Below are 23,183 nucleotides of genomic sequence, written 5' to 3'. Positions count from 1 at the left end.
CCTTGTGTCTGTATCCACTCAGTTTTGCATCTCAGTTATAGCATTTTTATTTCAGCCTGACTAGGCATTTTTTTTTTCAAGCCCAGCTAGTGGTCCTATGACTTTTGTTCTAAGTTCTTGTTCAGACATATTGCTTATATATGTTTTATTTATTATTATTTTTTTAATGTTTATTTATTTTTGAGAGAAAGAGCATGAGCAGGGGAAGGGCAGAGAGAGAGGGAGACGCAGAATCTGAAGCAGGCTCCAGGTTCCGAGCTGTCAGCACATAACCCGACATGGGGCTCAAACTCACAAACCACAAGATATGACCTGAGCCAAAGTCAGACGCTTAACCAGCTGAGCCACCCAGGCACCCCTGCTTATATCTGGTTTAAGAAGTCACTGGCTGTGATTTCTTCTTAACCTTTCTTTTAGGGAGAATTCCTTCATCTTGTCATTTTGGCTAAGTCTCTGTCTTTTGCATGTTGGAAATCTTGTCCTGTTTCCTGCACCTGACAGTACTGCTGTATTAAAAAGGGGTCATACATTGTCCAGGACTTGGCACTTCAGGAATTGTTTCTGGTGTATGTTGTGTGCACTCTAGTGTTGCTTTTTGGCTGCTCTTTCCCACTGCTCAGTCCTCTACAGAGCTCCTCCTTGCTTGCAGTGATGGAATAAACTAGGCATGCTTTGATTTGTTTGTTAAAATAAGCCGGGGGGGGGGGGGAGCTAATCACACACCCCCAAAAACGGGAAAAAAGAAGAAATGAAAAAGAAACAAACAGACAATCAAAAAGCTATACACCTGATTCCAAAGAAAAATAATGGGGGAGGGAGGGGGAGAAAAAGAAAAAAAAGAAGGCTGATCCAACAAAAGGGAAAAGGAAATGATAAAACCAAACTAAAACAAAAAACTGTAAGATTGATTCCAAAAAAATAAATAAACAAAAGGAAAAAAAGTAAGCCTTCCTATTTCCTCCAGAACTGCAGGTGACGCTTTGAAGCACTCTATGATAGTAGATTTGGTTCATACAGAGTACTGCCTGTGGTGGTGTTCTGGAGGAGAGACATGCTACACTGATTCAGAGTGAGACCTGCCCCAGCAAATATGCACTTGCCAGGCACAGTGGGGTGGGGTTTGGCGTAAGGGTGTCCTGCCTCCACTGGGGCTGCTGTGCTGCTCTCTGAAGTCCCACTGTATTGGGTGTGAGTGGGAAAATTGTGCCACCCTACTCTTGTCCCAGGACAGGGGTTCTTAAACCCCCTACTGTTCAGTAAGCCCTCACATAATAAAGAGGGCAGTCAGGCTCTGCACCACAGCCCTTCTGCATTTTATGTTTAATGTGCAGCTGGGATTCAAAACTTCAAATCTTAAAGGACCCAGCACCACACAGACTGCCACCCTTCTCTGTGCTTTGTCTCATGTCCTTTGTCACAGAAGAACAGTCCCACACCTGTGCACTGTGCAGAATATATGGTGTAGCCCCCTGAAAAGCAGCAACCAGGTTATCTGCCCTCTGTGTGCGCCTCTGTCCTCTGCCAATGAGGGGCCTCTTGCTGGTCCCTGCAGGGTCTTTTGTCCTCGGAGAGGCAGTATACCCTTTTCCAAATGTACTCCAAGGGGAATGTTGTCTACCAGTGCAACCCACCACTCTCTGCACTCCAGGGCCAGTTCCCTCCTTCCCAGGAGTGCACACCACATTTCCAACCTAGAGAAAGTCTTGCACTTTCAAAACCTCAGAATTTGAGCTGCACATGCTGTTTGCAAATAGTGCACAACACTCAGTACCCCTCACTCCCTACTCCATGGTCTGGAGAGGTTTTCATCTTGTGCAAAACGCCTCACTCTCTCAACCTTTATCTCTTTCTCTCCCTATAGAAAGGGTTCCCTCTCCTCCGCAACACCACTGTTTTTCTCTCCCCTCAATTCACTTCCACACACCTCACACCTGCCACACTGTGTCCTAACAACTGTGGAGATCCTTATGCCAGTTCCTAAATTGACTTCCTGGGTATTCCAAGTCATTTGACCTCAATGCACCTGTGTTTGAGGGATGAGGAAAGCCTAGAGTCCCCCTACTTCTCCACCATCTTAACTCCTGAGACTTATTTTAGAACTAAAGACAACTGCAGATTGAAAGTGAGGGGATGGAGAACCATCTGTCATACAAATGGATGTCAAAAGAAATCTGGAGTGCCAATACTTATATTGGACAATCTAGATTTTAAAACAAAGACTAATAAGAGACAAAGAATGACAGTATATAATCATAAAGGGAGCGATCCAACAAGAAGATACAACAATTTGTTGTATGCACCCAACATGGTAGCACCAAAATATATATAACAGTTAAAACAAACATAAGGGAACTAATTGATAGTTCCCTTATCAAATGACACACTGGACCAGATGGATTTAACAGATCTATTCGGGACATTCTATCTTAAAATAGCAGAATACACATTCTTTCCAAGTGCACATGAAACATTCTCTAGAATAGATCACATTAGCCCACAAAACCAGCCTCAGTAAATTCAAGTAGATCACAGCCTTGCATACCATGCGTCTTTTCTGACTACGACACTATGAAACCAGAAGTCATCTGTAAGAAAAACTCTGGAAAGACCACCAATACATGGCGGCTAAATGTCATGCTACTAAACAATTAATAGGTCAACCAGGAAATAAGAGAGTACACGGTAACAAATGAAAATGAAAACAATGGTTCAAAACCTTTGGGATGCAGCAAATGTGGTTCCAAGAGGGAAGTCTATAGCAATACAGGCCTAGTTCCAAGAAACAAGAAAAATCTCAAACAACATAATGCCCCTCAGGAGCTACAAAAAGAACAACAAATGAAACCTGAAACCAGCAGAAGAAAGGAAATAATAAAGATGAGAGCAGAAATAAATAATAAAGAAACTAAAGAGACAACAGATCAATGATACCAGGAGCTGGTTCTTTGCAAAAACCAATAAAATTGATAAACCTTTAGCCAGATTTATCAAGAAAAAAAAAGGACTCAAAAAAGTAAAATCACAAACAAGAGAGGAGAAATAACCAATACGGCAGAAATACAATCATAAGAGAATATTATTAAAAAGTGTATGCCAAAAAAGCCAAAAAAAAAAAAAAAAGCCTTTATGGCAACAAATTTGACAACCTGCAAGAAATGGATAAATTCCTAGAAACATATAAACTACTAAAACTGAAACAGAAAGAAATAGACTTTAAACACACTGATAACCAGCAAAGAAGTTGAATCGGTAATCAAAAAACTCCTAACAAATTAAAGTCCAGGGCCAGATGGTGTTACAGGCAAATTCTAACATTAAAGAACAGTTAATACCTATTCTTCTTAAACTATTCCAAAAAGTAGAAAAGGAAGGAAGGCTTCAAAATTTATTCTATGAGGCCAGCATTACCCTGACACCAAAACTAAAAAAGCGAATGATAGGCCAATATCCCTGATGAATGCAGATCTCAATATAATACTACCGAACTGAATTCAACAATACCTTAAAAAATTCACAATGAATTGGGACTTATTCCTGGATTGCAAGGGTGATTCAATATTTGCAAATCAGTCAACATGATGCATCAATAACAGAAAAGACAAAAACCATATGATCACTTTAACAGACATAGAAAAGGCATTTGACAAAGTATAACATCCATTCATGATGAAAAGTCTCAACAAAGTATGTTTAGAGGGAACATACCTCAACATAATAAAGGCCATCTATGAAAAACCCACAGCTAGTGTCATCTTCAATGAGGAAAAACAGAACTTTTCCTTTATGGTCAGTAACAAGACAGAATGTCCACTCTCACCACTGTTATTTAATATATTACTGGAAGTCCTAGCCACAATCAGACAACACAAATAAAAGGCATCCAGATTGGCAAGGAAGAAGTCAAGCTTTCACTATTTGCATGACATGATGCACTATATAGAAAATCCAAAAGACTTCACCAAAATAATTGTTAGAATACAATTCATTAGATACATGAATTCAGTAAAGTTGAAGGATACAAAATCATTGTACAGAAATCTGTTGCATTTGCATACAACAATAATGAAGCAGCAGAAAAGAAATTGAGAAATCAAGCCCATTTATAATTGCACTAAAAACCATAAGAAATGAACCTAACCAAAGAGGTAAAAGATTTTTACTCTGAAAACAATAAAACACTGATGAAAGAAATTCAAGGTGGCATGAAGAAATGGAAAGACATTCCATGCTCATGGATTGGAAGAGCAAATCTTGTTAAATTGTTTATACTACCAAAGCAATGTATACATTTAATGCAATCCCTATCAAATCAGAGAGCTAGAACAAAAACCCCCAAATTTATATGAAACCACAAAAGACTCTGAGTAGCTGAAGCAGTGTTGAAAAAGAAAACCAAAGCTGGAGGCATCACAATTCTAGATTTTAAGTTTTATTACAAAGCTATAGTAAACCAAACAATATTGTACCAGTGAAAAATAGGCACATAGATCAATGGAGCAGAATAGAAAATCCAGAAATAAAGCCACAATTATATGGTGAATCTTCAACAAAGCAGAAAAGAATATCCAATGGGAAAAACACAGTCTCTTCAACAAAATGTGTTGGGAAAACTGTTCAGCAACATACAAAATAATGAAACTAGGCCACTTTCTTACACCATACATAAAAATAAATTCAAATGGATGAAAGACCTAAATGTGAGGCCTGAAACCATGAAAATCCTAAAAGAGAACATAGGCAGTAGCCTCTTTGACATTGGCTGTACCAACTACCTACTAGATACGTCTCCTAAGGCAAGAGAATCAAAAGCAAAAATAAACTACGGGGCTACATCAAGATAAAATCTGCACAGCAAAGAAAACAATCAATAAAACAAAAAATGTCCTATAGAATGGGAGAAGATATTTGCAAATGACATGTCTGATTAAGGACTAGTATCCAGAATATATTAAGAACTTCTAAAATTCAACAGTCAAAAAACAATGAATCCAATTACAAATAGGGGAAAGACATGAACAGACATTTCTCCAAAGAAGACATACAGATAGCCAACAGACATGAAAAGATGCTCATCATCACTTACTATCAGGGCAATACAGATCAAAACTACAATGAAATATGACCTCACACCTGTCAGAATGGCTAAAATCGGTAACACAAGAAACAACAAATGTTGGTGGATGTGGAGAAAGGGGAACCCTCTTGAAATGTTGGTGGAAATGCAAACTAGTCCAGCCACTCTGGAAAGCAGTATAGAGGTTTCTCAAAAAGTTAAAACTAGAACTACTTCATGATACAGCAATCACACTACTGGGTATTTACATAAAGAGTACAAGAACACTAATTCAAAGGGATGCATGCACCCCTATGATTATAGCAGTATTATTTACAATAGCCAAGATATGGACACAGCCCAAGTGCCCATTGATTCATGAATGGATAAAGAACAAGTGTATATATGTATACAATGGAATAGTATTCAGCCATACAAAAGAATGAACTCTTGCCATTTGCAACAACATGGACTGAGCTAGGGAGTATAATACTAAGTGAAATAAAACAGAGAAAGACAAATGCCATATGATTTCACTCATATGTGGAATTTATGGGAAAAAAATGAGTTAAGGGTAAAGAGAGACAAACCAAGAAACAGACTCATAGACTCATATAGAGGACAAACTGATGATTACCAAAGGGGAAATGGGTGGGGTGTGGGCTAAGTAGGTGATGGGGTTTAAGGAGTACACTTGTGATGGAGAAACGTTACACATGTTGTGTAATGTATAGAATTGTTGAATCACTATATTGTACACCTGAAAGTAATACAACACTGTGTATATATATATTAACTAGCTGGAATTAAAAGAAACTTAAAAATATAAAAATAAAATCATATGTCAAAAACATTTTTAAGATAATTTTCTATTTTAATTTTTGCAATATTAGGAATATTTTTTAAGTTTATTTATTTTCAGAGAGAGGCAGAGAGGATCCCAACCAGGCTCCTCACTGCCAGTGCCAGAGCCCAATGTGGGACTCAAACTCATGAATCATGAGATCATGATCTAAGCTGAAACCATGAGTTGGACACTCAACCAACTGAGCCACCCAGGCACCCCAGGAATTTTTTTTTAATTGAAGAACAATTAACATACAGTTTTATCTTCCAAACTCATTCTACAAGGTCAGCATTACCTTGATTCCAAAACCAGACAATGATCCCACTATAAAGGAGAATTACAGGCTGATATCCCTGATGAACATGGATGCAAAAACTCTCAACAAGATATTAGCAAATCAAATCCAACAGCTCATTAAGAGAATTAGCCACCATGATCAAGTAGGATTTATTCCTGGGCAGCAGGGATGGATCAATATTTCCAAATCAATCAATGTGATACACCACATCAATTTTTTAAAAAAAGAATAGGAACCATATGATTCTCTCAATAGATGCAGAAAAAGCATTGGGCAAAAGACAGCATCCATTCTTTAAAAAAATTTTTTTAAATATTATTTTTGAGAGAGAGAGACAGAGAGCAAGCAGGGAAGGGGCAGAGAGAGAGGGAGACACAGAATCAGAAGCAGGCTTCAGGCTCTGAACTATCAGCACAGAGCCCCATGCAGGGCTCGAACTCACAGACTGCAAGATCATGACCTGAGCTGTAGTCGGCTGCCCAACCGACTGAGCCACCCAGGCGCCTCTACAGCATCCACTCTGGATAAAAACCCTCAACAAAGTAGGGATAGATGGAAATACCTCAGCATCATAAAGACCGTACACAAAAGACCCATGGCTAATATCCTCAGTGGGGAAAAATTGAGATCTTTTCCTTTACAGTCAGGAACAAGACAGGGATGTCCAATCTCCCCATTGCTCTTTCCTTACCATTACTCATTAACATAGTACTGGAAGTCTTAGCTTCAGCACACAGACAACAAAAAGAAAAAATGGCATCCAAATCAGCAAGGAAGAAGTCAAACTTACACTATTCACAGATGACATGATACTCTATATGGAAAATCTAAAGACTCCATCAAAAAATTTTCTAGAATACATGAATTCAGCAAAGTTGAAGGAAATAAAATCAACTTATGGAAATCTGTTGTATTTCTATACACCAATAATGGCACAGCAGAAAAAGAAATCAAAGTATCAATCCCATTTACAACTGCACCAAAACCATAAGATACCTAGGAATAAACCTAACCAAAGAGGTGAAAGATCTGTACCCTGAAAACTATAGGACACTAATGAAAGAAATTGAGGAGAACACAAAGAAATAGGAAAATATTCCATGCTCATGGATTGGAAGAACAATCATTGTTAAAATGTCTATACTACCCAAAGTAATCTACACATTTCATGCAATCCCACTAGCATTTTTTGCAGAGCTAGAACAAGCAATTCTAAAATCTGCATGGAACCACAAAAGATCCTGAATAGCTAAAGTAATCCTGAAAAAGAAGAGCAAGGCTAGAGGCATCACACTTCCAGACTTCAAGCTATATTACAAAGCTGTACTCCTAAAGACAGTATGGTACTCACAGAAAAACAGACATATAGATTAACGGAACAGAATAGAAAACCCAGACATGGAACCACAATTATATGGTCAGTGAATCTTCAACAGAGCAGGAAAGAATATCCAATGGAAAAAACATTCTCTTCAACAAATGGTGTTGGGAAAACTGACAGCAACATGAAGAATGAGACTGGACCACTTTCTTATACACAAAATAAATTCAAAATGGAAGAAAGACTTAAATCTGAGACAGGAAGCCATCAAAATCCTAGAGGAGAACACAAGCAGCAACCTCTTTGACCCCAACCATAGCAACTTCTTACTTGAAACATCTCCAGAGGCAAGGGAAACAAAAGCAAACATGAACTATTGGCACCTCATCAAGATAAAAAGCTTCTGCACAGTGAAGGAAACAACAATACTAAAAGGCAGCCTACAGAATGGGAGAAGACATTTGCCAATGGCATATCTGATAAAGGGTTAGTATCCAAAATCTATAAGGAACTTATCAAACTCAACGCTCCCAAAACAAATAATCTAGTGAAGAAATGGGCAGAAGACATGAATAGGCATTTTCCTAAAGATGTATACATGGCTAACAGACACATGAAAAGATGCTCAACATCACTCATCATCAGGGAAATACAAATCAAAACCACGATGAGATACCACCTCACACCTTCAGAATGGCTAAACTTAACAATACAGGAAACAACAGATGTTGGTGAGGATGTAGAAAGGGGAACCTTCTTACACTGTTGGTGGGACTGCAAACTGCTGCAGCCACTCTGGAACACAGTATGGAGGTTCCTCAAAAAGTTAAAAATACAACCACCCTGTGACCCAGCAATTGCACTACTGGGTATTTACCCACAGGATACAAAAATACAGGTTTTTGTACAAAGGGATACATGCACACTGATGTTTATAGCAGCATTATCAACAATGCCAAATTGTGGAAAGAGCCCAAATGGCCATTGACTGATGAATGGATAAAGAAGATGTGGTATATATATATCTAGGATATTACTCAGCCATCAAAAAGAATGACATCTTTCCATTTGCAGTGACGTGAATGGAGCTCGAGTGTATTCTGCTAAGCGAAATAAGTCAATCAGAGAAAGATAAATACCATATGATTTCACTCATATATGGAATTTAAGAAACAAAATAGATGAACATATGGGAATGGGGAAAAGAGAGGGAAACCAACTGTAAGAGATCTTAATGATAGGGAACAAATTGAGGGCTGAAGGAAGGAGGTGGATGGGAGATGTGCTAAATGGGTGATGGGTATTAAGGAGGGCACTTGTTAGGATGAGCACTGGGAGTTATATGTAAGTGATGAATCACTAAATTCTCCTGAAACCAATATTTCACTATATGTTAACTATCTAGAATTTAAATAAAATTTTGAAAAATAAATAATACCCTCCAATAATTCCCCCAAAAAGAAAAATTTGTTAGATAAAACAAATGAATGTAAAGTGACTGAATATAAGAAAAATAACTGATAAAGGTGATTATATATTTTTTTGTTTGAAACATTGCTAGTTCTTTAATGTTTTGTCTTCCAGATTTAAGATCTTTCACTTTTTTCTCTTCAGCTACATATATATATACCCTACAGTAATTTGGTAAATTATAACTTTGTAGACAGAATTAAAGGTTTAATTTACCTTTTTTTCCTACCTACCTAATCCCTTCAGAATTTTGAAACTCTTACGAAGTATTTTTTTTTTAGACTCTACTGAGTTGCATAAATTCAACAAAAAACTATTCTCCTTGTAAGAGGACACAATGGACACATTGGTTTTATAGCCACAACTTTGAATGGAATGTCATAGTTTGAAATGATGTGCACAGAATTCAATATAACCAGACAGTTTATCGGGGCACATGCGTGGCTCAATCATTTAAGAGTCCGACTTTTGATTTGGGCTCGGGTCATGATCTCATGGTTCCTGAGATCAAGCCCTGCACTGGGCCCCATGCTGACAGCGGTGGGGGGGGGGTGGGGAGCAGGGGAGGGCGAGATTCAGCCTTGGGATTCTCTCTGCCCTTCCCCCGCTTGCACACCCATGAACCCCTTCTCTCACTCTCTCAAAATCAGTAAATAAACATTGAAGAAGGAGGAGGAGGAGGAGGGGAGGGGCAGGGGAGGAAAGGAATAAAAGAAGGAGAGGGAGAAAAAAAAGAAGGAGAGGAAAAAGAAGAAACTAAGGTTGGCGTTATGGAGCCAGTAAAGGCCCTCGAAAAAATCTCCTCGAATTTTTCTTACAGCGTTCCCAGTCTTACCAATTGAGTAAGAAAGGTCATACCTGGCAGCCCCAGGAATATCAAGCTATTTCCAAACTTCAAGAAATAAAAAATTCACCCAAATCTATAGGTATTTCACGTGACATCTAGCAAATCACTGGGTTGGCTTCCTATCCTCAAGAGGCTTTTAAAAGTCCAATCTAAGAGTCCTTGTAAGAAGTTTTAGCAAAAGAGACTTTTAAAAAGTCTGGTCAATCATATTTTTGTTGCACTTGTGTGAATAATAAAACCAAGTTTAATAATACTAGACTAATATGCAAATTAGTCTGTGATTATTTTTTCTAAAAATTGGAGTAATTGTGAACAGAAAAATTATCTTGCAGTAAAAAACTATTACACACCCTTGTGAATATCAGATTCTTGTCCTGTTCATTGTCTTTGAGATTTTGCTACTACCTGTAAACTGGTCTAGACTTTGAATTTCTCTAGGTTCCCAAATATCTGTTTTTGACTCTCCAACTTTATCCCACTCTTCTTTTTTTTTTTTTTATTATTTGTTAAAATGTTAACTTATTATTTTGAGAGAGAGAGAGAGCTGATGTGAGTGGGGGAGGGGCAGAGAGAGGGAGACAGAATCCAAAGCAGGCTCCAGGCTCTGAGCTATCAGTGCCGAGCCCAATGCAGGGCTCAAACTCATGAACCATGAGATCATGACCTGAGCCAAAGCTGGATGCTTCACCGACTGAGCCACCCAGGTGCCCCCGCTCCTACTCTTCTGACTTGGAATCACTAAGAAGAAAGACTGCCCTTGAACCTCATAGAAAGGGACCATACCAGGTCCTCCTCACTACAAAGACAATAGCCAGATTTCAGGGCCCTGAATCTTGGGTCCACATCTCCTAATTAAAAAGGCCCCTGAGGTTCTTGAGTGGCTCAGTCGGTGAAGTGTCCGACTTCGGCTCAGGCCATGATCTCGCGGTTGGGAAGTTCAAGCCCCGCGCAGGGCTCTGTGCTGGCAACTTGGAGCTTGGAGCCTACTTCACATTCTGTGTCTTCCTCTCTCTGCCCCTCCACCACTTGTGCTCTGTCTCTCAAAAATTAAAAAACAAACAAACAAAAAAACATTGAAAAGAATTTAAAAGGGCCCTTGCAGACTCTTGGACCTGCATGCCAGCTAGAGATCTAAGATTAAAATTGACTAGAGAGGTTTCTCAACAGAAGCAGATGGCATCTTGAGGTGGACGACTCTCCCAAAATCAGTGATCAAGATCTTCATCTCCAAGCAATATGAAATCTTTTATTCCTTTTGCTTTTTTGATACTTGCTTTTTCTCTGCTAACGTATGGCAAAACTATGCTTCTCAATTCTGGCAACTATCACTGAAGCTAGCACCAAGGCCATAGATGCACAACAAAAGTCCCTAGGGTTTCTTGCTAAGATGGTTTTAGATAATAAAATTGCTTTAAATTACTTATTAGCTGAACAAGGAGGAGTCTCTGCTTTAGCTAATACCTCATACTGTACTTGGATCAACACCTCTGGTACTATAGCAAATACAAGAAATTAACAAGCCACTAAAATAGGCTAAAGTAGGTTGATACCTCTGTAGGTAGGTACATTCTTTAATTTATTTGATAACTGGCTTGGTTCATGGGGGCCCTCGCTAAAGGATATACTTCAGTCTCTTAGTAATATCCCCCTCATAGCCATCACTGTAGTCTCCATGGTGCTCTGTATTCTCTCAAGAATCTCAAATACATGTTTGGAGACATCAGCAATATATCAAATGGTCTCACTGTGCTTGGATAAAGATAAACAAATGACAAAGAAGTAAAGAGCAGAAACAATCCTTCCACAAATCTGATAGCATGACTTATCACAAGTTTCATGGGTTTCTCACAACAAGACAAGAACAATTAAAACATGACAGTGACCAAGAGTGGCACTAATACCAGATTTGGGGTCACCCTTAAGGTGAGAATTGATAAAGAAATCAAACAAGGAGACCATTAGACTGAGGTAGCTCTAATGCCTTGGTAGCCTCATAAGGAAGCCAAAATCTAAGTCAGAGTCAATTCCTGTAATGCCTCAATGTTTTTCTGGTAAGAAAAACAATTAATCACCAGCAGCCAACTGGGCTTTCCCAAAGAACGCAAACTGCTTAAGGTATAGCCAATCAAATAACGTCCTTGCTTTGCTACCAATCTTTTCTATAAAAGTGTTGTCCTTAGCTCCTGTTGATGGGGTCCTCCTAACCAGTTCCAATTTAGTGCTATTCAGTCCAAAGCAATGTTTCCTCATATAAACTCTTTAAAAATGTTAATATGCCTCAATTTATCTTTTTTTTAAGTTTATTTCTTTTGAAAGACAGAGAGAGAGTGTGCACGCAGAGGAGGGGCAGAGAGAGAGGCAGAGAATCTCAAGCAGGCTCCACACCATCAGTACGGAGCCATATGCGGGGCTCAAACTCATGAACTGTGAGATCATGACCTGAGTCGAAATCAAGGGTCAGCTGCTTAGCTGACTGAGCCACCCAGGTGCCCCAAGTCACAACTTATCTTTTAACAGTAGCAAGTGTTGGTTGTATTAGAGGGATATAAAACCATGGAAACCATTATACACTATTGCTCGAAATACACTATTTGAATGACAAATCTGGTATTACTTGGAAAACAGTATGAAATCTCAATTTGGACATGTAAAAATAAAAATCAGAATTGGTCCTTTCCATCCAAGATAGCTGAAGCCAGCAAAGGGCATAGGTTCTATAAAAACATAATTAAGGTATAGGCTGAATATAAAAAGTGTCACGAGAGAAAAGGCCTACCTAAACCTAAACCTGGCTTAGGTTTAGAGAATATTCGTTTATTTATTCAACAACTATTAACTAAGCGCCTGCTATATGCTAAATCCTGTTCTGAGTACTTTGGGATACAACAAAAAACAGTTTCCATAATCTCTTCCCCATGGCTATGGCCTGACCCAAAGATAGACAGACCCTCCACCCCATTACAAATGGAATTTAAACTCCCCTTCTTGGCTTCCTGATCCTTTCTTTCCACCCCTGCTAGGCAAAGCATACTCTATTTGCAGAACTATGGGAGAGGATTTAGGGATGACGGAGGGGGTGAGGTGGGGTCCAATAAGAGGTGAAGCTGAATTCCATTTTAAATCCTTTTTTTACTACTTAAAGCATCAGTACTTTTTTAAGTATAAATTACACACTAATTTAAAAATTCATTTAAAAAGAGATCACCTTCCAAAAGAGGAGACACCTTTTTTACTTCCTGTTTTCACCCACAAAAGAGGGTCTCAGAGCTTGTGGCCAGAAAAGGAGTGAAAATTTCATCAGAACAATTTCATTTCTTGTCACTTGGCCACAGCTAATTCTCAGTTTTACATTCTTTTCTTTTTTCTCTGGTCACAATCCTGACATTCATCCCTACTCACCATACCCAAATTCCTTCCGCATTTCAAAATAGGAGGGAAAAAATTTGAGGGGGAAATGCCCCTCTTATTTTTAGATGCAAAAAGCTGATACATTTTAACTTGAAAACAAACTAGCCAAAACCTTCAGCATGTGGCTTTTGCATGCAGGAGGGAATCAGGGTAAAATGAAGCATCCGAAATTCTGAGGTTCTCAGCCTCAGAGAACCACCTGGAGATTTAAAGTACTAGGAATTCCCAGGGTCCTGCCCAAAATGCTGTGGATTTAATTGATATGGGATACAATTTCTTTAAAAGCTCTGCATGGGGTGGGGGGGGAGGACGCCTGGGTGCTCCGTCAGTTAAGCATTCAACTTCTGGCTCAGGTCTTGATCTTGCAGTTCCTGGGTTCGAGGCCGCATCAATTCTGTCCTGACAGCTCAGAGCCTAGAACCCACTTCGGATTCTGTGTCTCCCTCTCTATCTGACCCTCTTCCACTCACACTCTCTCTCTCAAAAATAAGTAAACATTAAAAATGTAAAATATCTTAATTAAAATTTTTAAATAAAAATAAATAAAAGCTTTGCAGGGGCATATAATACAGTGGGCAGCAAGTTAAGAGCCAATGATGGACATGGTACCTTGCTGCTCAAAGCCTCGTATAGGACACAACATGGACACATCTGGGACTTTGTCAGAAATAGTCTTTGGCCCCTCCCAGACCTCCTCAGTTAGAATCTACAGTTTAACCAGTTAACCCCAGGTGATTTGTGTCCATATGCACATTAAAATTGGAGAAGCTCTACCTAGAGCTCATACCAATCACACTGACCCAATCTGTAAGGAGGTAAAGTACTCAGGAAATAGAGCTTGTGAGATTAGGAGTCTGACCAGAGGAGGCATTGCTACAGGCTCCATGCTGTGGCTCTCAGAGAAATCGGGTGCTGGCAGAAGTGGGCTGAGCTTCAAACGCTGTGCAGGATCTCAAAACAGAGCTGTTCTCCCAGTGGCTGCTGCCAGCTTTGCATTGCCGGAGGGGCCACTCTGATGGATCTGTTCCACCACATCAGTCTGGGTGTCATCTGTGCTGACTGCCTAGTCATGTTGTAAAACATCCAGTAAGCACACCCCAAACACAGAGAACCTTCTCAAGCTCCTCTATGATGGGAACATTTCATTCTCAAACAGACAAAACTCAAAACTCATTCCATGGGTGGTTGTAAATATTCAATCTGCCCGTGCCCCCCACCTGGTACCACCTGCCTCCTGGAGTCAAGTTTTCTAAGATTATTATTTCAAAAGGAAAGTAATAGAGAAATTAGGCATTGACAAGTGGTAAGTTATTCCCATTTTCTTTTTTAGTTATGTTGGATATGTCGACTGAAAGAAAGCCAACCTCAAAGTAGGTTAATAAATGCTTTATTTGTTGTTTTACTGAAGCCTATAGCCTGGGAAACGGTCTTTCAGATTGCTCTGAAGAACTGCTCCAAAGCTTGTTAGCTATGGGGGATATTATATACAAAAAAGGGAAAGGGGTATACATGCTTGTAAACAGCTCTCCAAACACTTGTGCTTCACAAGGTGTAATCTACTACAGTTGTAAGAACTAAGGTTTACTGATTTCCACATAGACACGAGAAAGGCCCTTAGGTCATCTTAGTACATTATATTTCTATCATATCTGGTTGTTTAAAAATATTGCTTGTATATCTCTGCTTAACTGGTTTTCTGCTTCTTCCTGTTCTTGATTTCTCCTTGAGGTCACTCGAGATGGTCATAGAAGGCTGACATCAGTCACCTACTACAGTTTCAATGCACAGATATTTTCCAGTTGCCACTCCATATTCATTCTTGGTCCTTCCCAACCCTGTCCCGAGATGTGGGAGGTTGACCTTGGACTGCCCTCCAGCTTCCAGTTGGGTTAAACCAGTGCCAGGCTCTGGCAGGAGATCAGAAGGAGAGTCAGGTCCAAAATACTTATTCTTCCACTTCCCTCTGTACTCGACCATGGGTTGGCTATGCCCCTTCACTGAAGGCCACAGCTTCTGTCAATTAGCCTGCACCTGAAAGTGGTTGCTAGCCCTGGAGTTCTATACCACCATGTCAACTTTCCTTAAGCCATCTGCCTTTTGTAAATCATCTTTGAACTCTCCTCAGTTACCCTGCTTCAGCATGCCATCTGTTTCTCTTCCACATCATCACCCTTTCTCTAGTATCAGACTCCATTCTCTGTTGCCATCCTTGGTGACTGGAGCATTGAAAAGAATCCTGGGGTGTTTCAGATGGATGGAGTGGAGCCTCGGCACAGATGTACATCCTTCCTACTGAAAGATCAAGTGGCAACATGCTGAAGCCTGCCACTAGAAAGCATATACCAGAGATAACCAGAATAGCTACCTGGCTCCTTGGCACAGGAGCTTGTAGCATACCCCCCAAAGGCAGCAGATGGCCTTTATGACATTGCCTACACATCCTCCAGGTTGCTGGCACTGTCGATAGAAGACATTTGCTCCAACAGAGGCTGGGCAGTGGGCTGATGTTGCTTCAGCTCTTCTTCACATGGCCACTCCACCCCAAAACCTATTTTCCCAGGATTCCACATATTGGCATATGATGCCATTGTTCATCCAGTAGGTGAGCCTCCCTAGAAATCACCTATAGGAATGTTGAAGACACGATGACAGGCCCAAAATGGAGTTGCTTATGCTAAGCCCAACTCACAAAACCAAATTTAATTACAATTTTGGCTGTCCCAGAAATGGATTCTTAAATCAGTTAATGAGGAATTTCCTGATTAGGTTAGGTAATCTGCCTGATAAACCCCCATCCCCCATAAGGAAAGTAATCTTGGAATAACCAAATTCCCCTTTTTGTCTAGTATAACTTACCTTTTCCTGCTCCCTCCTGCCTATAAAATCTCTTGCCTTGTAACTTTTCAGAGCTCCTTTCTATCTGCTAGATTGGATACTGTCCAGTTTATGAATTGCTGAATAAAAGCCAGTAAGACCTTTAAAATTTACTCTGTTGAGTTTTGTTCTTTTAAAGCTTATCAATTTTTCTTTTTTTAAAAAAGTATTCTCAAGAGTCACACGATCTTCCAACTGAGCCAGCCAAGCACCCCAAATTTTGTTCTTTAGCAGTTTTGCCAATAAGGATGGGATCAAAAGGAGACTAATAATGGCCATGTGGACAATGGGAAAGGCTTTGGTGCCTGTGAACCATTAGTTCTCCATCTTTCTGTTTCCGAAGGCCATGAGTCATTTTTTTCTCAGATCCGAGTTCTCTTTCCCTTCTGTTGGAACTCTCTAGCCTTAATGGCTTTCCAGTCTGGGGCTAATGGGTTAGTTTAGGCTGACAGGAGTCTCCAACAATGCATACTAGTCCCTAGCCCTTGGTTAGTCTATAGTACCATTTCTTTGGTTACTGATGGTATCCACAATTGTATGTCGTTGGTTATTGTTGGTTTCAGCTAATGTGCACATAAGGTAAAGAAATAATAGATCTATTGTTATGGGAATCCTAGAAGCCAAAACTGTAAATTTGGTGGGTGTAGGTTGAACACTTAGCACACCTGTCACCTAACTCTGAGACTCCTGTGCTGGTCACTGAATGGCTTAGATTGACATTAGGGCATCTGTCAATCTCAAGGAAACGTGTGTTTTACAAGTTACCACCATAAAATTCCCAGCCCATCCAAATTAGGTATTCATTTGGCTTTAAGAGATTTGGGGCTTAACTAAAGAGATGGCTCCTCAAATTCTGAAGAGTTGAGTGCTCTACCTTCCAGCACACCTGCTTACTTTGCTTCTAAGAACTGTAGTCCCGAAAGCTATAGATTTCTACAAAAATGGCAAAATCTTACTAAAGACAACCTAGAATTGTAATGGCCATTATGGAGAACATTCCAGTTAGGTCATTCTTTTAAGAAGAGCACTTGAAAGCAAGGGTTCCCAAATCAAACAGAATGGAATACCTATGTTGATTGGTATGTAGAAGCCTCCAAAAGGCTTCCAGATGTAAAAATAGCTTCATTGCAAAAGGCTAATAAAAATTAAAGACACAAGAGGTCCCTGAAACCAAAGACTATAAGACTGATGTGACTTGTACCTGAGTACTCGCAATCTACTAATCTTCTATTTGAATTGCTGTTCCACTTTGAAGAGACTATGAAAGAGTTATCTTTTAAAATAAGATCACCAACATGGTATCGAGGCCTGCGTTGGGCTCCACACTGTGAGTGGAGCCTGCTTGGGATTCTCTCTCTCCCTCTCCCTGGTGCCCCTCCCCACCTCAAAAATAAAATTTAGACCACTGAGCCAACTGGTGATCATTTTCAGTTCTCTCCTCTCCTTGGTCGAAGACTGAACTAAAGGCCCTAAAGAATTTCCTAAACCCAGATAGGATCCCCTAAAGTTTTCTGAAGAATTTAGAGTTCTCATTAGGGCCTATGATCCTGGACTTCCAGATTTTTACCAGTTTGTGCATACAGTGAAGCTCAGAAAAGGAGACAGGAAGCAGAATGACATAACCCCAAGAATGATATTCAAGATTCTCAGTCTGCATCGTGGTCTCCTTATGGATCAGAAAACGCTTGCAAAATATGGCAGCAGATATTTTAAAAGCCATTCCTTGCATCTTCCCTGCCTGCACTGATTGGTCTATTATCAAACCTGTGAACCAAAGAAAGCTGAATCTGAGGCAGACTAAAGCATGTCTGAACTCTCTTCCTATAGCATTCTGGTTTCTATATAATGGATGATACTACCCAACCTGCTCCAGCTGCCTTATGTGTAGATGTAATACCTCCTAGGATTAGTGGATTGATTACAAGGCAGAAAATAGGATGGGAAGCCACAGGTCTGAGTGAACTTGTGACCATAGCTGAGCACTTTGAAAGGATCTTGGAATGGACTGTTAACAAAGGTCTGCTAAGTTAGTGTCCTTACAGTTTTAATAGGTGTAAGGCCAGAAACCTAAAACAATACCTGGGCTTCTCCCATTGCACCCTCCTAGGGGTCCATCATCAAAACACCCAGACATGTTGTCTCATTTATAATCAACTGGGACACTGGAAAAAGATTGCCCCCAAAGGTTTTGTGCAAATCCTTCAAAGAACTCAAATGCCCCTATATCTGCTTTTGAAGAAGGGCCCTATATGGGCCCCTCCCAGGGGTGACAGGACTTCGAAGGATTCTCCAGTAAACTGCTGCTAGTTATTTTCATGAACAGCCAAGGGGAAACTAAAATTAAAATCAATAGAAAACCTTGCCGAATTCTGATACCAGAGCTGCACTCTGCTTGAAACCTGATCTCTCATAGGCCAACAAATCCCTCAAAGTAAAAATAAATAAATAAATAAATAAATAAATAAATAAATAAATATTAAATTAAATTAAGTTAAAAAGAAGAAAGAAACAAAGATATAAAACAACAACAATGACAAAAATCTCCATAGATGGGTATCCAATTAAATTCAGGGAGAGTTTTTATCTCAACTAGTACAAATGACTAAGAACTTTCACTGAAATCATTCCTTTTTGCTATGATACAGCTCCCATCAGTCTATAAAATAGAGATCTCTTTTGCCCCTAATATAGAGCTTACCTTAGAATATCCTGACTAACCTAAAGCTGATGTTTTAATGTTCCTTACAATCCAGGCTTAATAAGCAGGGGGAGAATTTCCAGCAAAAGATCCCTAATTTAATCGAGGTGTCCAAATATCTGTGGGAGACCTCTAATACTGACATTGGGAGAATAAAAAAACAGAATCTATAAAAATTCAGAGAGACTTAATGAAAACTATTCCCAAGTTATCTCCATATCTGTTAAAATCTGAAGCCATACAAGACCTCACGCTAATAGAAGACCTAATGGCCCAGGGCCTAATCATTCCCTGCCCCAGCCCCTGTAACATATCAACTTTGCCAGTCCAGAAATATTGTAGGTAGGGATAGAGATTTGTCTAAGACTGGAGAGCTATTAAACAAGATAGTTATTCCCAGAGCACCTAGCTTGCTTAGTTGGTAGAGCATACAAATCTTTTTTTTAAAGTTTATTTATTTACTTTGAGAGAGACAGAGAGACAGAGAGAGAGAGAGAGAGTAGGGGAGGGGCAGAAAGAGACTGAGAGAGAGAGAGAGAGAGAGAGAGAGAATCCTAAATGCTGACAGTGCGGAGCCCGATGCAGGGCTCAAACTCATGAACAATGAGATCATCACCTGAGCCAAAATCAAGAGTCAGATGCTTAACTGACTGAGCCACCCAGGCACCCCAAGTAGAACATACAACTCTTGATCTCAGGGTCACAAATTCAAGTCCCATGTTGAGTGCAGAACTTTATTTAGGGGAAAAAATATATAGAGTTATTCCCCTTTCCCAGTTGTTCCAAACCCTAACACCCTGTTGTCACAAGTCCTACTGTAAAGGTTAAATTGTAGTGTAGGGCTAACCTGTAGCCTTGAGAAATAACAGCTTTGTTTTGACACTGTAGGTTAAGAGATAACAGGCCTGTCCTATCAATCAAGGGAACAAAAGTTCAAAGGAAATCAACTGGATTGGTGTTTGGATTGGGGCAAGGGCATGTTGAGAACTTTGAAAAAGTGGGCCAGAGGCAGGGTCAAGGAGGTCAACTGGTTGCGGCTTAAGGTCTGAACTGCTTCCACCCCCAACTGGGAACTATTTCTTTGTTCTGTTCCCAGGTGATGATAAGATGATGTGGTCGGCTATAAAAACTCTGTACCCCGGCTGCTCAAGGCCGCACTCTGATCAAGAGTGTCAGTCCCGATGGGTCGGCCTTGCCTCTCAATTGCAATAAACTGTGTTGTGACTGTCACTGGTGCCCGTAGCATTCTGTTTCAGGAGTCATGTGGATGCAACACTACCAGATGTAAAATGATTCACTGTTGTAGACCTATGTTCAACCTTCTTCAGCATTTCTGTAGACCTCAGCTACCAATACTTGTTTGCTTTTATTTAGAATAATCAGTAATATACCTGGACAGTGGTGCCTCAAGGGTTCACTGAGGCCCCTTATTTCTCCCAAGTGGCCCATCAAGATTTAAGTCTCTTTCAGTTCCCTGGGAAATCAACCCTTCTACAGTATGTAGACTATCTCCTGTAATGCTCAGTTACCAAAGAAGCATCTGTATAAGATTCCATTTATCTGCTGCAACAGTTAGCTGAGAAAGAACAGGAAGTCTGTACGGAGAAATGACTTGATTTACCTAGTCATAATGTAAGTGCTGTAGGAATCCAATTGTCTCCAAAGATAATTTTAAGCTTATTCAAGCATTCTCTAGGCCCATGATCGGCAGTAGCTTTCTGGATTTCTACCCCTGGCTGGATATCATAGACTCTGGGTTCCTGATTTTTCTCTATCAACTTCTCCACTCTTTGACCTTCCTGAAAATGCAGTGAGCAGGCCATTATAAGATTTACAAAAGCACTATAAGAACTCCTGCCCTAGGGCTATCTAACTATTCAAAGGCCTTCACCTTTTTTGTGCAGTAGAGAGATAATCAAGCCCTGTGAATGCTCACACAAGAGCGTGCTGATAAGAATAGGCCTATTGCCTATTATATCATACAACTTGATTCACTTGCTCGTGCCCATCCCAATTGCCTTAAGGCCTTACTGAAGCTGCAAAGTTAGTAAACATTTCCATGGATTTAGTCCTAGGAAATAATGTTTATTTCGCAAGCTCCACATGCCGTCCTAAGTCTTCTTAATTCTGAATTGACTCATCATTTCTCTGCATGCAGACCAACCTCCTATGAGATCCTTCTGCTCTCGCTACTAACATACAGGTTAGTATGCAACATTGCAACATTCTTAATCCTGTTCTTGTCTGATGAAAATGAACCCCATGACAGAAAGGTAATCATGTCCCATTTTGTGATACCAAGTCTGGATTTATGACACACTCCTTTGATGAATCCCGATCTAATTTTATTTGTTAATAGGTTATCCTGTAAAAATGAAAAAGGGACTTTCCAAACTGGCTATTCTATTACTACACAATATGAACTACTTGAGAGGGGAAAGCTCCCACAAGCTAAATCAGCCCACCAAGCGGAGCTATACACCCTTACCTGAGCATGCCAATTATCTGAAGAACAAACTATTGATATAATATGGTATGCCTTTAGGATCAACCATGATTTTTGGATGTTAATGGAAACAAAAAGGTTTTCTCACATCCACTGGGACTCCAATGAAAAATGGACAGTAAGCAAATGATTCCTTGCTGCTATTCTCTTATTTTTCTGAAATTACTGTCATCAATTTGAGGTTCACACAAAGAGGACTGAAAATGAGTTTAGGGAAATGTCCCAACTGACTTTCATGTAGTAGCAACAAAAACTATAAAGGTTTTGACATATGGGGATGAAGTCAATTCTTGCTTCTGCAAAAAAAAAAACAAAAAAACAAAACAAAACAAAAAAAAACAAAAAAAAAAAACAAAAAACAAACCCTGACCCTTTGAGCTCGACATTGCCTTTTGTCCTCTTGAAGGTCTTGTGACATGTGCTCCCGAGTCATAGAAATCACAATGGGCAAACAATGTTTGTAAATGGAATGAACAGTTGGGACTATGGGAGACTTAACATGGCTGCTTGTTTCTTCCTAGTGGAAGAGGGGGAGAATTTTTCCTCTACCCTCAAGGTCTTCTAGCCGGACTAAGAATTAAATTTACATGTGAAAGGTTAACAGGAGAAAACCAAAAGTTTTATTGTGTGTGCTTGGCGGTCCAATAATGACATTGAGACCTAAAGAAATGACCAAGATGGCAATTTTTACACATTTTAGATAAAGAGACATGATAAATTGGTGAGGAATTTACAGGATAAGGAAAACAGGTATTTGGAAGCTTTAATTGGTAAGGAATTCAAAGCAAAATGAATTTGAGCTGAGGAAGTAGATTGGTGAAAAAGTAACAAGGTTTATTTCTACAGCTTTCTCCACTTTAAAGTCCATATCAATGGTGATAAGGGTGTCTTTCTACTTCTTAGTATAGGGAGGCTATTTTTCATATGGGAGATTTGTTTCCTGCTTTCAGGAGGACAGAGATGTGTCTAAGTGTCCTTGAACTGATTGTTTCTTAAGTAACCTTTGCTAAAATATTCAAATATGCCGAATTGGCACACTGTGGGAGCCTACCCTAAGCCCCTACGCTGACTCCCTGGCAAACCCTACCTTCTTGTTCTTGCGTTCATCTAACCACCGTGGTGCAGCTAAGATGACTCAAACCATAAATAAATACTGGTGGACAGACTTCTAAAAAATTATAAAAACTGTTTATCAGTGTCTTATGTCTGACCTGTCAGGTTCTTAACCTGGAAAAATTATTTTTCTTTCCAGAGTCCTCAGACCTTCTTCCTCTGAACCATCTGAGCACCTTCATTCAAATGCCACCCGGTATGGATTATTAATATATTCTTATTGTATATATAATTTCTGGATGGATTGAAGCCTTCTCTTGCTGAAAGGATGACACCCTCACACTCACAGTGGCAAAACAAACCGTTGGCAAATGCAGTTCCTACCTGGAGTCTACCCTTCACACTATCTAGTGACTGAGGCACCCACTTCACTTTGAAGATCAGATGAGCTGTAACTAAAGCTTTGCAAACTTCTTGGAACTGTCACTGCTGCTATCACTCTCAGTCATCAGGCAAAGTTGAAAGAACAAATGGAATCACCAATCTCAAAAATTGCCAAACTCACTGAAACTGCTGGACTCCCTTGGCCTGAGGTGTTGCCTCTGGCCGTGCTGACTTTTGCAGTACCCTCTTTGTGAGATAGTCACCAGTAGACCAATGTCTTTTGGTGTACAACCTTTTGTCGATCCCTTGTTGTACTGTAAGTCTAGTGTTGTTATGCCCAGAATTCGTGATCCCCAAAGACCACCAGGGAGCCCAGTCCAATGCAAAAGCAAAGAGCCTTTATTCGAGCTAGCTCGAGCTCAAT

The 23,183-nt window shown here is 39.9% G+C and overlaps 1 protein-coding gene across 1 annotated transcript in view; it reads left to right on the top strand.

The window, feature by feature from the left end:
- The window catches only part of LOC132682842 (zinc finger protein 852-like), a 74,950-nt gene that overhangs the window by 22,149 nt on the left and 29,618 nt on the right, over nt 1-23,183 (top strand). Inside the window, exon 5 of the mRNA XM_081790143.1 lies at nt 22,575-22,631. Coding sequence (XP_081646269.1) covers nt 22,575-22,631 — 57 coding nt within the window. The remainder of the gene's footprint in view (nt 1-22,574; nt 22,632-23,183) is intronic.

The sequence above is a fragment of the Panthera onca genome, chromosome C2 (assembly GCF_046562875.1).
Source record: "Panthera onca isolate mPanOnc1 chromosome C2, mPanOnc1 haplotype 2, whole genome shotgun sequence".
In the NCBI taxonomy this organism is placed as follows: Eukaryota; Metazoa; Chordata; class Mammalia; order Carnivora; family Felidae; genus Panthera; species Panthera onca.
The sequence above is the reverse complement of the archived record's forward strand: the minus strand, read 5'-3'. Positions and strand labels throughout refer to the sequence as shown.